Below are 17,317 nucleotides of genomic sequence, written 5' to 3'. Positions count from 1 at the left end.
CCCTTATTCTATGAAATGTTAAAGGGACTTACCTAAGAAAAAGAAGATAAAAAAGATGAACAGTGAAAGGACAGCAAACTCACAGTTCTTAACAACCACACCTAAAACAAAAGCAAACTAAGAGGACAGCTAGATCAGGAGTGAACCATAGAAATGAAGATCACATGGAGGGTTAGCAACAGGGGAGTGGGAGAAGGAGAAGAGGGGAGAAGGTACAGAGAATAAGTAGCATAGATGGTAGGTAGAAAATAGATGGGGGGAGGGTAAGAATAGCATGGGAAATATAGAATCTAAAGAACTTATACGTACGACCCATGGATGTGAACTAAGGTTGGGGGGATGTGGGTGGGCGGGGTGTGCAGGGTGGGGGGGAAGTAAAGGGGGTAAAATGGAATAACTGTAATTGCACAATCAATAAAATACATGAAAAAATTAAGTAAAAAAATAACATAAATTTTGAAGAGAAACACATTTTTAAAATAATAAATACATTTTACAATCATGAACGTAATTAATGAAAAATCCCGGTAGTTCCATGGGTCAAATAAACTTTAAATAAATTAAACGTGTCCACATAAAAATAAATGATCCCGCGACAATGCAGCAATTAGAAATGCTTAAGTGAAGAAGGACATCACTGAACGACGCGAACACAAACTTTTATTATGTTGAGGCAGGTTCCCTTTGTCCCTAGTTCATGGGGGGTTTTCAGGACACACAGGGAGTGACCTTTGTCAGCGCGCTTTTCCGCACTGTGGCGTGATGGTCGGAGGGCCCCTGCATGTTCTCGTTGGAGGGACATGTGTTCAGCATCCCCCCACCCCCTTTCAGTCCGGTTCTTTGTGGTTTCCGTTCTTCCGTGAAGTGGATTCCTTATGTGGTTTGGATACGCCGCCCTGGTGGGGCGGGTCACTGATAAGCACCTCCTGTCACTTTGTTCTGTGGACGGCGTCCTTTCCTGGCCACCTTGATACACGTCATCTCTCATTTCTAATTAAATGCAAACACCAGGAGGAATTAAGGGAAGGACAAAGTAATACCATTTAAGAATGACGTCAGCGGTTCTTGGCGCCCCCCCCCCGTAAGCCCTGCCAGCCCCTTCATAAGGCTCAGGGGATTTTCCGCTGTGGCCGTCTGGTGTCCCTGGGGGGCGTGCGCCCCAGCCTCCAGCCCCCAAGCTTGCTAAGGACCCCAGCTCCCTGCACCCGGGACCAGCGGGGCCCCCCACGGCCAGGGGCAGGAGGGACATGGGCTCCCCCGGAGAGCAGGCCGCCCTGAGCCTGCTGGACCAGTACTCCTGCGGCTTCATGGTCTCCCAGGTAGGCGCCCAGGGGGGTCACGGGGCACGCTCAGTACCTTGGACGGGAGAGGGGGTGGCGCATGGGGGTGTGCCTGGCCCAGGGGCCGGGGGCTCCTTCAGGGAGACCGCAGCGTTGTGGACAGATGCCTCTGGGTCGAAACCGGGCCCCGCAGCAAGGGGCTTTTGTGGGGGTGTCTCGGCCCCCCTGGCCCCCCTCTCAGAAGGAGGTTTGTATTTCTTTATTTAGTCCCTCTTTGTGTATTTAAATTCTTCAATTTTTTTCCATTACCGCCGACTTCCAATGGGTTTTCGTATTCCTTTCGTGTGTGCAGCATAGCGATGAAACACCTCTGTGACTTCTTACACGGGGGTACCCCCACTGTCTGCAGCCCCCACCCAGACCCACACATACTCATCACCATATTGTCGGGTGTGTTCCCCGTGCTGGACTCTGCTCCCCCGTGATTATCCTGCCACGGCCGACTTGTACTTCTCCAGCCCTTTGCCTTTTCCTCCATCGCCCCACCCTCAGAATGATGGTTTTATAAATTTATTTAATTGTTGTTCAAGCACAGTTTTCTGTTTTTTACTCCCTCCCAGCCCACCCCCCTGTGCTCCCCACCTCCCTCCCATTTCCACCCCCCTTAGTTCTTGTCCCTGTGTCCTTCATACTTGTTCCTCTAAATCCCTTCCCCTTTTCCCCCTGAAATTCCCTCCCCTCTCCCCTCTGGTCGCTGTCCCCTTGTTCTCTATTTCAGTGTCTTTGCTTCTATTCTGCTTGCTTGTCTGTTTTGTTGTTTAGCTTCCTGTTAAAGGTGAGATCATATGGTATTTCTCTTTCAGCACCTGACCTATTTCACTCAGCATAATGCTTTCCAGTTCCATCCATGTTGTTGCAAAGGGTAGTAGCTCCTTCTTTCTCTCTGCTGCATAGAATTCCATGGTGTAAATGTACCACAATTTTTTGATTCATTCATTTACTGACGGGCACCCAGAATGATGTTTCTAAGAAGGGACATGTACAATTAGGACACAAAGCAGACAGTGCTCATCAAAATACAGATATTGAAACATTGGAGACCTTTGGTGACAGAGTAATAAAGGTTTTTTTAAATGAACATTAAATGAACAAAAAAATTAAAAATTAACTCCCCGAAACCAAGGCAGTGTGTCCACACACAGCCAGACAACACAGATATGAACTGCACAGACCCACACACAGGTTTTTAAAAAATAGACACTAAATGTATTTTCCATATCATTTTCCACATTTTAATTTAAAAAATTTAATTGCTATTTGGACAGAGAGACGGAAGGAGAGAAAGAGAAGCATCCATGTGCGGTTCCACTCATTGATGCCTTGTTGGTCGGTTCTTGCATGTGCCCTGACCGGGGATCGAACCCGCAACCTTGGCATTATCGGGACGACGCTCTTAACTAGCTGAGCTTCCCAGTTAGGGAACGATTTTATCTGTAACATTTTCTTTCCCATAGCTCCCTTTATTGTAAGAATACAGTGTCTATTTCATAAAACACACAAAACCTGTCTCATCGACTCTTCAGGGCAATGGGTAAGGTTCCCGTGAGCAGGGGGAGTTCAGTTTGGGGGGACACGTTCGCGGTGACTGCTCGTGGGCACGGGTCTGCTTTTGGGGGCGATGGGCCTGTCCTGGAACCAGACGCAGGCCGTGGCTACACAGTCGTGCACGTCCGCGAAATGCCCCCGAACTGCTTGGTTTCAACGGTTAATGGCGAATCTGTGTGAATTTCACGTTGACAAAAATAGAGGCAACTGCGGGATAGATTTTCTCTTTCGGGGTCCATCGGTGTCAGGTCTGCCCCACGGGGGCATCGGCAGTGGGTGGTCTTTCTCGGGTCTCACGCCTGTGGGCGTCGGGGGTCCAGTCCATGCTGCATCTCTGGCTGGGGGTCCGGGCTGAGGTCTGCGGTTGAACCTTGTGGCTGAACGATTTCAGATGCAAAGCTGGTTTCTGGGGTCAGGTGGTCAGTCTCCTGGAACAGCCAGACCCTTCCACATTTTTTGGGAGGCGGTGCTGAGTCTCCGATCACCATAATACACGGCTTCACCCTGGGGTGCCCACGGAGCCACCAGGCACAGAGGTGCCCAGAGGGTGGCGATGGCTGCAAACCCCCGGCTCTGTGGGGTCTCAGGTGCCGATGCTGTTTCCAGTTCCCTACACTGGCCAGCACGGCACGGGAAGGTATCTGTGGTCTGTGGCTTCCCTTGGTCACAAGGTCACAGGTGCGGTGACGCTGCGTAGCTGTGCCTTCTCCGTCATCAAAGGAGCTGCTAGGGTTCAGGGAGAGCTTACCCAAAGGTGGAGCTGATGGAACTTTCTGCAGAGACCCCCCACGGGTTACAAGGACCTGTTTGGGAGGCAGTGGGGTCTGGGAAAGGTGTGTCCTTCTGCAGAAAATGTGTTGCCCATCTCCCGTCTGGGAACGTGACTTAGCTGTCCCTCCGTAATGTCCCCAGCCCTCTGGGGCTGCTGGCTGTGCATTCGGTGTGAATCGAATTCGGCTGGCTCTCAGGAGTGCTGGGTGTGCTGTGGATCCTGGGAGGGAGGGCCCCTACGTACACGTCATAACGATGCCCTTGGCTTGTCACCACCGCAATAGGACAAAGCTGGGCCAGTCTTCTTTTTAAGCACATGTTATGGATTATGCTATGACATTTGTCTCATTTTACACACCCCTCCCACCAGCATGCCCACCCCCCTTGGTTCATGTCCAAGGGTCGTGCATATTAATTCTCTGGCTTCTCCATCTCCCGTACGGTTCTTACCCTCCCCCGTCTGTTTTCTACCTACATTTATGCTTCTTATTCCCTGTACCTTTCCCCCCAAATCTCCCTTCTTCCCCTCCCAGCTGATAACCCTCTGTGGGATCTCCATTTCCGTGGTTCTGTTCCTGTTCTAGTCGTTTGCTTTGTTTGTTTTGGGTTTTGTCTTTTGGGTTCAGTTGTTGATAGTTGTGAGCTTGCTGTCATTTGACAGTCGATCGTTTCTGTCTTCTTCTCCTTCCAAGTCCCTTTAACATTTCATATACTAAGGGCTGGGTGATGATGAACCCCTTGAACTTGGCCTTATCTGGGAAGCACACTAAAATGGAATCCATGCTACCTTAGAATGGGAGTCGAGCTTGCCCTGTCCTTGCTCCCCGCAGGCAGACCCGAGAAGAAGTTGCCACGTTGGACCCTGGGTGTTTGGGGGCAGCTCCCCACAAACCGAGGCCCTCACCCTCCCAGGGGACCAATCCCTGCCCCAGGTGGCGTTGCCCTTGGACATCTGGTCAACCCCAAGGGTCTCAACCCCTTGGAACAGCAGACACGGCTGCTTCCTCAATGCACAGTGGAAGTGCCATCAAAACATTTGTTTTTCATGGCACTGCTGTTAACGAGCACCAGCTCCTCCAGGACCTTACCTGCACCGGGAACTGAACTGCTGTCCCCGTGAAATGCTCCGTCCCCATCCCGTCCCCCAGCCCCTGGCCCGCGCCCTCCACTTCCTGTCTCTGCGAATGTGTGGCTTTGGGGGCTCCGCCCAGGGGGATCCCTTTGGCTTTGTCCCTCGGCGCCTGGCTCATTTCACTGGACCTCGTTCCTTTCCGTGGCACTCTGGGCGGACCGGGAGTCACTCCGTCCACGGACACTCGGGCTGCCGCCGCCACCTCTCGGCGGCCGTGAACACGGGCACGTGACAATCTCTTCCAGTCCGTCCTTTTCACTTTCCCCAGGTTCTCTTTGCCGCCTGCGAGCTGGGGGTGTTTGACCTTCTCGCCGAGGCCCCGGAGGCCCTGGGCTCCGATGCGGTGGCCGCCCGTTTGGGCGCCAGCTCCCGGGGGACAGAGCTGCTGCTGGACACCTGCGTGACCCTGAGGCTCCTTCAGGTGGAAACCAGAGGGGGAAAAGGTAAGACGCGCCTTTGAAGGGGGCATTTGAGACGCACACCCTCCGCACCCTTTCGGTGTCAAGGACCAGAAGGCACCTGTTTTCCGTGCTGGGCGCCGTCTGGACTCCACACCAGCGGCGGATCTTTGCTTTGGAGCCTAAACGCAGCCAGGAGCATTCTGTACACGAGTGGGCGTCGCTGGCTTTGCAGAGAAACTTTATTCACCTCAACGGGCCGGGGGCCGGGTGTAGCGCCCACGCTACAGTTTGCTGATGCCTGTCCTAGACCTTTCCCTGCGCTGGTGGGCGCCTTGGCATCCAATGAACAAGATAAAAATGTGGGGGGAAAAAGATATCCCAACGAAGTAGTGTATTACGTGAAATTCATCCAGTTCAAAGTTCATGTCGAGCTTCTACTCTTACATTGCAGCTGAACCAGCTTTCTTCTTAGGGAAGGTGAGAGGGTTGCTTTTAAAAAAAATGCTCTGATTTTGCAAAAGTCAGAACCGTTAACCGTAGCATGCGCCTTCGGTGCGGTTTTAGGAGTCTGTTCACTCGTGACGTGGCCGAGTCTACAAACCACAGTTCTGGTGGGTCCCAGCAGGCACCGGAGTGTGTGGCAGGTTGCAGCGGCCATGGGCGGTGGCCGTTTTGCTCAAACAAGGAGTCACGTTGGTCCTGGGGCTCTGGGTGCGCACATTGGCATGGGCCAAACCGAGCAGGGAGACACAGCTGGGCTGGGGACCATCCTCAAACAGCCCGGCTTGGGAATGAAGCAGGGGCCCGCGGCAAGCCAGCTGAGACCACGGCAGCCACAGCGGGAATGGTGTTTGCAGATGAGCCCTCCTGGAGCAGGTGCCTGGTGGGGTCCCCGGTGCTGAGCTGGGCGGCAGCCGGGCAGGGGATTCAGCCGTGAGACCTCAGTCTTCTTCCACGTGAGCTTCCTCTTGTTCTGAGAGGGGTGGAAAGTCGCTACGCTGGGAATACGTAGAATCCCAAAAAAGCCCTGGTCACCTGCTCCTTCGGGATGAGTCCCCCGCTGCGGGGACGTCTACGCTCATGGCGGAGGGGCCCATGGAGAGCGTAACGTCCTCGATGCCTTGAAACGTGACTTCTTCTTGTGGCTGTTGTTCTTTTTGTGTGTCGTCAGCCTTGTACGCAAACACGGAGCTCTCCAGCACCTACCTGCTGAGGTCCAGCCCCAGGTCCCAGCACCACATGCTGCTGTACTTGGCCCGGACAACCTACCTGTGCTGGGCACACCTGGCCCAGGCCGTGAGGTGGGCGTGGCATGGCGTGGCGTGGCGTGGCGTGTTGTGTGCACCGGGGCTGCCCCGGGGCTGGGGTCAGGGCGTGAGGGGTCGAGGTGTCAGGTGGCTTGCTGAAGCGAAGGAGACACCTGCAGGTTTGGAAACGCAGAGCAGGTGTGGGGCAGTGACCGCCTCCCTCCTGATTTTCAGAGAGGGGAGGAACCAGTACCCGCAGGCCTTTGGGGTTCCCTCGGACCAGCTCTTCAGCGCCATCTACAGGTAAAGGTCACCCCGACGCTCAGAGTATCTGCTCATTTTTTTTAGGTGAAGCAACACTTTATTTTCATGGCTTTTTCCCACTACCGTTGTACGAGCTTCAGGGCTACAGCATAGCAATGGGACCATCACGTGCTTTACAAAGGGTTCTCCTTACCGGGCTGAGTCAGTGTGTCCCGACAGACAAAACCACACGGACGTTGCTGTCTCATGCAAAATTTAAAACAAACAAACAAAAAAAAACAAAGCAAAAACAGGTGCTGCCGTAGTACTCATGCTTGCATGGATCGGTTTCCTGAGCAGCTGCAGAGTTTGCTCTGCCTTCGGGGGACTAGACGCGAGCCCCAGTCCGTGTCCGATTTGCAGTGTTTGTCGCTGGCTGAGTGGTGCAGGACTGGGGAAGAAGGATGGGGGGGGGGTAGCACCTGAGGGCTCTAGGTAGCCAGGCAGGAAGGTAGACAGCTGCATGGGGGTAGATCAATGGACGACAGGTGGAGGAGAGTTCATAGACAGACAGACAGACACAAGTGCCGAGTGTCTCGGGCTAAGACAAGGTTGCTGAGGGTCAGCACGACTGGCATTGGAGCCTGGGTGGCGCACCGCCTTTCTCCCTTCCCACACCGAGAGCCCACCCGCAGGGTTGCCCCCTGAGAGCGGGCAGGGGAGAGAGGAAGTGTGAGGATGGGCCGGGAAATGCCCCCACACCCAGAGATCCGTCCACCCCTCGTCCGCCCCTCCTCCTTGGCGCCACCCACCTCCAAGACCCCTCCTGCTGCCACCCTCTGCGGCCCACCGTCCGAACCCCCAGTTTGGATCCGTCGCCCCATCTCCTGCGGACTTGCAAACTACACCACCTAGTCTTGCCCTCAGCCCTGTGGGGCGTGGCTGCAGAGAAGGACGTGTGTCTCCTCCCGCCACACTCCCAGGGCTGGGTGGATGGCGGCAGCTGCCGGGGGCTCTCACCATCCTCTTCAGCGTGGAGTCTGCATCTCCAGTGCTGCCCCAACATGTTCGGGGGGCACAGCGCTGCCCAGCGGAGGGCTCCCCATGCCCTTGCTTCCGGCGGCCACGGTGGGCGTGGCACGGTTTGAACACGCGTGGTGTTGCCGGCCAGGTCCGAGGACGAGCAGCTGCAGTTCATGCGGGCCCTGCAGGACATCTGGAGCGTCCAGGGGAGGAGCGTCATGGCCGCTTTCGACCTGTCCCCCTTCCCCCTCATCTGCGACCTCGGTGGTGAGTGTCCTCCGCGGGCGTCGGAGCCGCCGCTCACGTTCCCTGTGGCGAGAGTCTTACCCTGTTTTTGTGGTGCCCTGTGGCCGGGGGAAGGAGCAGCGTGGAGATGCCGTGTAGGACGGTGGGCAAGGCGCCTTCGGTCACATCCCGAAGGCCACTGGGGCTCGAGCTGGTCGCCGGCCCAAGGTGACCCTCCCCAACTGGGGGCCCTCCATCCTTCAACAGTGAGGGCCAGGTGGCGTTGACTGAGCGTCCAGTGATAAAGTCACAGGGCCAGGCCCACTGGACGGGTCATCCGTCCTTGTCTGCCGCTCAGAGGGGTTCCCCCAAATCCTGCAAGATGGTGGAAGGGAGGGGACGGACAGAGTTCCCTGAGCAAGACCGTCCTTAGCCAAAGTTGTCCCCTCCACGCCCCACGGGCAGCAGAAGCCGTGTGGGCAGAGCCGACCCTGGATTTCCAAGTGGGTCCTGTCTCTTGCTTGCTGTGTGGCCTCAGCCAGGTCGCTCTGTCTCTCTGAACCCCGGTGTCCCTGAGAAGTGGGTGATGCTGGGCCGTGCACATGAGACCGTGGATCACCACTGAGGACACACGAGGCTCTCTGAGGAACGGCCCCGAGTTTCTAGAAACAAGAGCAGAGGGTGGAATGGCCCTCCCTGGGGGCCACCTGGGGGAGAAAACAGACCAGGAGCCCCCAGGGACGTGTCTCAGATGCAGGACGTTCCAGGGAGGACATCAGGAAGTGCCCGCATCTCCGTGGCCCCGGGGAATGTCCTCCAGGGGGCGTCTGCCTGCCCCGGGGGGTCCTGCTTCCTCCCCCAGGGACGGCAGACTGCCCTTGGTGGACAGAGGCCCTGGCCACAGGAGGAAGCAGCTCAGACACTGCATTGCAGGTTGGACCCCAGGTGGGGCCAGCCGGGAAGACCTCCCAGACTCAGGGGCACGCAGAGGATGCTGTCGCCGTGACGACCAGGTCCGCAGCCTGGACCCGCGGGGGCCCACGATGGCTCCTCTCTGCACATCTCCCTCCCTGTCCCCTCGCAGGCTGTTCCGGGGCGCTGGCCAAGGAGTGCGTGTCTCTGTACCCTGGATGCCAAGTGACCGTCTTCGACATCCCGGAAGTCGTGCAGATGGCGAGGAAGCACTTCCCGTGCCCGGAGGAAGGGCGCATGGGCTTCCAGGAAGGTGGGCTTCCGTGGGCTGTCTGCCTCCTTGGGGAGGCACAGATTCATCGTGTTTCTCCGACAAGCCGACCGTGGAGAGCCCTCCGCGCGCCCCCCCTTCTCCACACAGAAGGGTCCTCATGGCCGATGGGAAGCTGGGTTACAGTCCTCTCACTCTCTGACCGTTAATTCTTCCTTGAGGATTGTCCCCGTTGGGGAGCGCTCCCCGAAAATCTGTATCCACCCAAAATCAGGGAATAGGGCTTCATTTGGAAATACGGCCTCTTCAGACGTGATGAAGTGAAGGGTCGCGGATGAGGTCGTCTTGGCCCTACCTCTGAGGGCAGTGTCCTTAGAAGTGACAGATACAGAGGAGAAGCCACATCGAGACGGAGGCAGAGATGGGAGGGACGCAGCCACCAGCCCGGGGACGCCTGGAGCCCCAGGAGCTGGAAGAGGCGGGAAGGCCCCTCCCTGGAGCCTGTGGAGGGAGCGCAGCCCTGGGACCCCTGGACCTCAGATGTCCGGTCTCCAGGACCGGGGCTACTTCATCAGAACCGTGCAGACGCCTGCTACAGACTTCTGCTTTCAGAGCACTGGAGAACGGAAATGCTGTAGGCAAGATCGCGGGACAATGACCGACTCACGAGATCAGGAGGCTGTCAACCAGGCCCTGAAGTGGGACTTCCTCTGGCCTTGCCAACACGGGGGTCAGCTCCCTCCCTAAGTGCCGGGTCTCAGGGGACAGACTCCGGAGACCATCGGCAGACGTTCCGTCCGCTTGCTGTGAATTTGCAGAGTGTGGTCCACGCGGGCCCTGAGTGAGTTGCAGGCACAGGGCTCTCCGAGGTCTGTACGCGTTTGCCAGGAAAAATGTCACAAGACACCACGTATGCGTAAGGCTGTGTCTTGGGCACTTGTTTTCAGGCCGAAAGACGCTGGTTTTGTTCACCTTGTCCCTCGGGAGCTGCAGAGGCCCATTTTCAGCAGCCTCCTTGAGATGCAGAGCTAGTGGCGTGTAGGAAATAGAATCCAAACAAGACCCTTTCCCAGACCTGATGGAGGGAAGGAGCTCCACACATCCTCCGAACGGAGGCCTTATCTTCACTGAGATGTCTCTTGGTTCGGGGCGTAGTCCAAGGGGGGATCCCCAGCTGGGAAGACCTCGGGAAAGCTCGGCGCCCCCAGCCCCAGAGACCTTCCCGTGCTGGGTGGGGTCCAGACCAGGGGGCCCGAATCGCAGGCTGACCCCAGGGCCCTGCCCTCTGTTACAGGAGATTTCTTCAGAGACCGCCTTCCACACGCAGACCTGTACGTCCTGGCCAGGGTCCTGCACGACTGGGCCGACGACAAGTGCTCGCAGCTGCTGGCGAGAGTCCATCAGGCCTGCAAGCCGGGTAGGTGGTGTGATGAAGGCGCCCTCGCAGCCGTTTTGTGACGTGCGTTCATCCTGATGGTTCCCGAGGACTTGGGCGCAGCCTCCGTGGGTGGCGGGGACACTGCCCCATCAGTCCCCTGCACCCCAGTGGTCTGCGAGGACCGTGCTTCCGTGTCCCAGCTGAAAAGGGGGAGGGATGTCAGCGATGAGTCCACTGTGCCTGTGAGGACCAAGTTGTGTCCCGGGGCAAGGGGGCTGGGGCTCGGAGAGCAGACAGAGAGGCGGAGGCTGGGGGACCGCAGGCTTGTGTGCCCCTCACTCGGGCCCGCCTCTTCCCGTCCCAGGAGGCGGCATCCTGGTCATCGAGAGCCTGTTGGACGCAGACGGCCGGGGGCCGCTGACCACACAGCTGTACTCGCTGAACATGTTGGTGCAGACCGAGGGCCGGGAGCGGACCCCCGCCCAGTACCAGGCGCTGCTGAAGGCCGCCGGCTTCCGGGACATCCGCTGCCAGACCACCGGGGGCGTTTACGACGCCATCCTGGCCAGGAAGTGGTGCCCCCCACCGCCACCCCTGCAGCCTGTCACGGCCGGAGAGTCGCAGACGCCGTGACGAACAGGCGGCCTCAGTGACGTGTCCTGTTTCTCGTGCCAGTGACTCTGGGCCGTTGCCCACTGCCTGACCCTTTGTAGGACTGTGTGTTCTGTTCTAAAGTTTCTTGTGTTTTATTTCACGACGCCCCTTCGCCGGACTCTGCTTAATTCTATTATCGTCCATCTCCACATGGGGGGTAGGATGTGGGCAACTTGGGGACGTTAGTCTGACTGCCCTGGTGTAGCAGCTCCTGAAATGTACGGACCCCTTTCTCCTGCCCCCCTTCCCCTGCCCGCTCTGTCCCTCCCAGTGACATTGGGCGTCCCCATGGTTGAATGTGTCAGGAATGTCCCGGCCACATCGCAGACACCCACATTTCCCAACCAAAGGTCCGCACTGGGTCTGTCGTGAGGCCTCCACAAGGAACCCGATGTCCCCTCTGTCACTGAGCCCCTGGGATCGAGCCCCCCATTCTGTCTCTGCCTGTAGAGCAATTTCTGGCCACTGCGCTCCCTTCCAAGGGTCCTTTCGCACCCCATCTGTGGGGGAAAAACACATGAATCCCACCATGAGCAGAAGGCACACGGGCTCCCGCCTCTGGTGGTGACTCTTGTGGAGAGTGATGACCCCCCAGGCACCCCACACTGTGAAAGTCCCCCTCACCCCCGTGTCACCAGTTTTTCCCCCCTTTTCTTCATTCTGGAGTTACTCCCAGAGTGTGGGCGAGATGTCTTGTGTGCGTGTCTTTCATGGACAGATCTGAATTCCACCAGCCTTCTGCTAGCCGTTAGGACGCTTTGAGAATTGTTTACGGGTTTACTGATACCCCTCATGTGACGTTGATGCGACCCATTTTGTTAGTCTGCGGTGCCACACACCACAAATCCACAGTGGTTCATCCGGCAAACTGATCGGCGCTATTGCGTCAGGTGAACAGCCTCCGTCCCATCTTTCCTTTCGATGAGGACTTTGAAAACCGACAAACTCTTGACAACTTGCACCCACACACCGAGGGGTGTGTCTGACTGTAGTCAGCACGCTGCACGGCCGTGACACCCCAAAGCTTCGTGAGCTCCCACCTGCCTGCAGGCTGGTCCCTCTTGCCTGGCTCCGCCCATCCCGCCCCCCCCCGCCCCCCGTGGCAACTCCATCTGCCCCTTGTACCTGTGAGTTCACTTTCTGCTTTTCTTTTCTTATGGCACATAGACGTGACGATCTCACACCGCTGACCTTTCTCTGTCTGCCTCCATGTGCAATACTCAGCATCAAAACGGCCATGGGTGTCTTTTCTTGTGGTAAAATAAAGAGAGCATCACATTAGCCGTCTTGTACTTGCTCAGTTTGATGGCTTGGTTGCAGTTGGTGTTCCGCCGCACGTGAGTTTGCGGTGGACGGCACAGTGGTCACACGTGGACATACCCCACAAAGCGGTCCCCTCGGTCTTTACAGCACCCAGCCGGCCCAGACGCAATCATTATGCTGTTATTGGCTCTATTCCCTGGCTATGTCGCCCTTTATGTCCCTGTGACTGTGTTGTCACTTCCAGCCTGTGCTTCCCAGTGTCTTCACTGACCTTTACCGGCACAAGCGAACGGTGTTATGCACGCTCACACATTTGCGCAGCCCATGAATGAATTTTCCTCATCTGCCCAAACTCACATGTGTTACCTAGGAACTGCCCCCCCCCATCCTCCAGCCCCTGGCTCATCCACCTGGGGCAGATCCTGCCTGCCCACCTTCCGTGCCCAGAGCCAGGGGTCAGGCAAAGGGCTGGAACCCCCGTTCCCCAGGAGGGGACCCGCCAGAGAGGGACAGAAATGTCATTTCCAGGAAGCTACATCCCAGTGCGGGCGACCAGACGGGAATGCGCAGTTGTGGCCATGGACGGCAGGGGGCGCTGTTGCCTCACCGTCTCGTGAACTGCCCGGGAGACCAGCGGCCTCTCTGGAACAACCTTGGGAAACGCACGCAGGCCGCTTCCATGCGACCTGACCTTGGGGTGGTCACGCCGCCCGCTTTGGAAAACATCTGCACCCCTCATTTACAGCCGGCATCAGCCAGAACACCCGCCCCCCTGTGTCTACTCACCCCCCGCCTTTGCTTTCACTTTCTTTCCTAGTTTACCAAGCGTTAGATTTTCCTGCGAGGCGAGCAGAAGAGGGTGCATAGGGTGCATTGCAGAACATTCAGGCTCTGCCCCTGGGAGTGCGGGGAACAGTGAGGGGGAGGGGGATGAAACAACAGCAAGTTCTCAACCGCCTGGGGTCGCTGTGTGCAGCTTTGTCGCGGGGCAGAGAGGGATCAGCGTCTCTCTGCTTCAACGGCCACAGCTCCGTGCAGCGCTGTGGCTTCCAGAACGCGTAATTACCCCTGGGGTTACACTGCCCCCTGTCGGGAAGACAGGGAAGCTGTTCTGACCGGCCCAGGCTGTTCTGACCGGGGCTTTATTTAAACTCAGCCTGCCCCGGGGTAGAAACCAGGTAGGGAGCACAGCGGCAACCATTCTGCAGGGAAAACAGCAGAATTAGAAAACAGGAAAATGTGAGCACGGTGCACACCAGGCTTGAAGACCCAGGCAGTGAAACTGCATTAAAAAAAGCAGAATTTTCTGTCCAGGGTGTTGGACAGTCGGTTTGGTCAACTGTGTATTGAAATATTGCGTCTATTGATACCTCGTATGAGACCTGTTGGGTGTTCTTGCCGAGGGAATCGTGCCTTTAGGGGGGGCTATTTCTGGGTATCCCTGCATGGGAAGCTGCTGCCCGGGGTGGGGGGGGGGCTTGCTTCAGTGTGTTTCTGAGTTTTTGGTGGCCGGTGGGTGAAAGGCACAATTCTGTACCAAAGTGTTGGTGCGGGCAGGAAAGGATAAGTTGGCTGAGTCTCAAAATAATGGCAATGGAAAAGAGGCCCAACAAAATCAACGAAAAAACCCCCCATACTGTACAATTGCATTTGCAGAAAACTAGAAATTTCACGCATGGAAAGTCCTAGAACTTTCGTGACCCCCCCAGCATCCACAGAGGTCGGGTCTGACGCCTCGGAAATCAAAGGCCGTGACATTTGCTGACCAGGAAGCGGTGAGATAAAAGGGGCGCAAAAGGTCATGTGTGTGTGTGTAATTGGGCGTTTGTGAGCAGGGGGTGTTGGGGGTCCCCGCAGGGGCCGCTTGGCCCCAGAATCTCGACCTTTGATGAAACGCAGCCCCGGGCCACCAGCGTCCTCATTAGCAGGCGGTTTCCCTTTCACGGGCCCCACGGGCTCCATGTTTATTTTCAGCAGCGGGAACTGGGCTTCCTGAGCAGGTGAGGCTGGGCCAGGTCAGCCCCAGGAGATGCCGAGTGGTTGCACGTATCTTAGCTGTGCCAGGAGAATGGGTGCCCCCGGACCACCCACCTCCCTGCTCTGTGGAGGGTCAGGAAACAGATCCTTGGTGCCTTCTTTCTGGTTTTGCTCCTTCCGGAATTTTCTCCTGTTCTTCCCCGTTATTCTCCTGGTGTCTACACGTCCACAATCCCGAGCTGCTCTCTCCACCTCCGCCATTGTCCTGCGCACCTACGAGATTTCCAGGGAAAGTCGTTGTCCGGTGCCCAGAGGTGTCCCCCGTGGCTAAAGAAACGGCACTGGGGATGTCTGAAACCAAAAGCCGCCTGCTGAAAGTTCACGGTCGTGGGTTTTCTCTGGAGCACATTGAACAACAGAGACCCCAGGAGTGTCTGCTGCGGGGTGTCCTAGGCACCGCAGAGTGTCCAGGGGCCGCCCTGGTCTTCACCTACTGTGACCAAACAGCACTTGGGGTCCTGCTGCCCCCGAGGTGAAAATTCCAGAGGCAAACCTTTGGTGATGAAGGACAGGGGTCTTTTTATTCAAAAGCAGATACCAAAGCCCAGCAACTCATAGCTCCAATCACGTCAGCCCATCAATTAAGGCTAAACTCCAACACTTGAGTTCTCCTACCTTTTTCCTCTGACTTTCTATAGTTGTTTTTGTTCTCTAGGGTTAGTTTATAAACTAAAAACCACACAGTTTTGGGAGCTCGGCAGGCTTCTGCCTCAGAACCCATCCTCACTAGAACCCCCAAGGAAGACTAACCCTGCCACCCTCTGCCAGGTCAGTCCAACCCTTGGCTGCACCCCGACTTCCTTCCCCAACCAAATACCATATTTTCCCGTGTACAATGCACACCTATTTGCTCAAATCGTTGAGGGAAAAATAAGAATGTGCATTATACATGGGTAGCACTCATTCCGCATCTATATAAATGTTTTCCAATCTTTTATTTATGGTCACACATTAAAAGTGTACCTCTAGAAAGCAGTAACAATATCCATAAGCAAAATCATGCCCTGCAATACGATCATCAGTTTTATATAGAAATTTTAAAAATTGAATTAAAAAACTTAAAGTCATTTTTCTGAAAGTTTGAGCCAAAATTGTGACTGATTTAATTTATGTTTAGAGTAAGGGGAAGGGAAGGAGAAAGAGAGGGAGAGAAACATCCATGTGTGGTTGCCTCTCTCACGCCCCCTGCTGGGGACCTGGCTCACAACCCAGGCATGTGCCCTGACTGGGAATTGAACCAGTGACCCTTTAGCTTGCAGGCTGGCGCTCGACCCACTGAGCCACACCAGCCAGGGCTGCTACCCCTCTTTTTTTATTTCCATGCTCTGTGGAGGCATCAGCTTCTCAGCCAATGCTGCCCTAGATGCCCCCTCGTGTGGCCTCTTCCGAGTTCTCCGCAGTGATCAGCTTTAGTGTAGCCCCATCTGCCTGTATCACCACCATGCGCCAGGAATATACACCCCAACTGGTGACAAATAAAGCTGCCCCCAGTTGGTGACAAGTGTCCTTCCTGGGAAAACCGACTGCCGATATAAACCACTGCCACAGAAGGGTGGAGGAATAATAAAAACATGGACAACAGCTCCCCCGGACAGACACAGACATCCGCAGATAACAGAGGGAGAGATGATGGACAAAGGATGGATCGATGCGTTGACAGATAACAGATGGGTAGACAGAAGGGAAAGAGAAAGAAGGAAGGAAGATGGTAAGTCGTTGATGTTTGATGTATCCTGGAAAGCAGAGGGGCCGTTCTGGAAATGACGAGGCGGTTCTTGTTAGCGTGTGACGCCTGGCCATCTACCTGAGAAAACTGAAAATGTGACCCCACAGACACTGTTGCTGGACTATTCCTCGTGGCATCATTGTGAATGGCCGGAAGGGTGGAAACAGCCCAACCGTCTGTGAGCTGATGAACCCATCCACAGAAGGGGGGGGTCCAGGTACACAGTGGAATATTATGCAGCCAGGAACAGGAGCGAGGCTCTGACCCAAGCTACACCATGGAGGGACTTTGAACACAGGACGCTGCGTGAGAGATGTCAGACACTCACAATCACTTGGCGTCTTGTTCTATCGATAAGAAACCTCCAGAGAATGCCAATCTGCAGAAATAGCGAGTTGATCATGAGTTTCTTAGAGCAGGGGAGGTAGGTGTAGAGAGGTTTTGCCAGACGAATCAAGAGCATTCTGGTGACCGCCTTGGAGCAGGGCTCTGGCAGCTTCCGTCTGGTTCCCCTGGACGTCCACGCTGCCTGCCATGTGGTCCTGTGTCTGTTCTCTGGGATCAGTCGTCACCGTGAACTCAGCTGTCACCCGAGTCTGTCAGACAAATGCATGTTCTGGGGACTCCAGGCGCAGCCCCCGGAAGCCTGAACCGACCTGCAGAATCCAGGCCACCTGCCTCCGGCGAGGGAGGCACCTGCTTCTGCCTCCCTGGGTCCCTGAGCCTCCTGGCTCACCTGTGTTGGGGGTTTTTCTTTCACAAACCTCTGCCGTCCACCTGCCTCGTTTTTCTTTGCAATGGTGATGTGTCTTTTCTGGCCTCCTCCCCATGTTTAAGCCATCTTGGCATCAGCCCATCTTGGCCCCTGCTTCTGCCCGGACTCAGCTAATTTATTTATATACGGAGACGGTAAGTTGTCTTTAGTGGGAGAAGAAAATGGATTCCCTGCCAACGGGGGCTGGGAAAGTCACAGCAATCAGCAAAAACGCGCATCTTGCTGTATCTGCTTAAACAAAGGGGGGAAGGGGGCGGGGGCTGCTGAGTGGCCGGGACCTATGGGGGTGGGTGCCGACCTGGACCCTCAGCGGGAGGGGTACTCTCCTTGCGTGTAGCGTGTTCTGGCTGTGCCAGAGAGGGCAGCCCCTCCTG

The 17,317-nt window shown here is 56.1% G+C and overlaps 1 protein-coding gene across 1 annotated transcript; it reads left to right on the top strand.

Annotated features, from left to right (window-relative positions):
• Positions 1 to 1,247: 1,247 nt before the first annotated feature.
• ASMT (acetylserotonin O-methyltransferase) lies at positions 1,248 to 11,121 on the top strand. Its single transcript, XM_037140293.2, has 8 exons — positions 1,248 to 1,319; positions 5,057 to 5,231; positions 6,361 to 6,490; positions 6,671 to 6,739; positions 7,851 to 7,969; positions 9,012 to 9,152; positions 10,405 to 10,527; positions 10,853 to 11,121. Exons 1-8 carry the CDS (start codon positions 1,248 to 1,250, stop codon positions 11,119 to 11,121), a joined length of 1,098 nt encoding a protein of 365 aa, XP_036996188.2.
• The last annotated feature ends 6,196 nt before the right edge of the window (positions 11,122 to 17,317 follow it).

The sequence above is a fragment of the Artibeus jamaicensis genome, unplaced genomic scaffold, assembly GCF_021234435.1.
Source record: "Artibeus jamaicensis isolate MK-2021 breed Jamaican fruit bat unplaced genomic scaffold, CSHL_Jam_final contig_859, whole genome shotgun sequence".
Lineage (NCBI taxonomy): Eukaryota > Metazoa > Chordata > Mammalia > Chiroptera > Phyllostomidae > Artibeus > Artibeus jamaicensis.
Note: the sequence above shows the minus strand (reverse complement) of the source record. Positions and strands in the feature narration are given on the sequence as shown.

Coding starts and splice junctions, on each gene's coding strand:
- ASMT (XM_037140293.2), top strand. CDS start 1,248: ATGGGCTCCCCCGGAGAGCAGGCCGCCCTGAGCCTGCTGGACCAGTAC. Junction 6,491..6,670: donor CACCTGGCCCAGGCCGTGAG/GTGGGCGTGGCA, acceptor CCTGATTTTCAG/AGAGGGGAGGAACCAGTACC. Junction 9,153..10,404: donor GCGCATGGGCTTCCAGGAAG/GTGGGCTTCCGT, acceptor CCTCTGTTACAG/GAGATTTCTTCAGAGACCGC.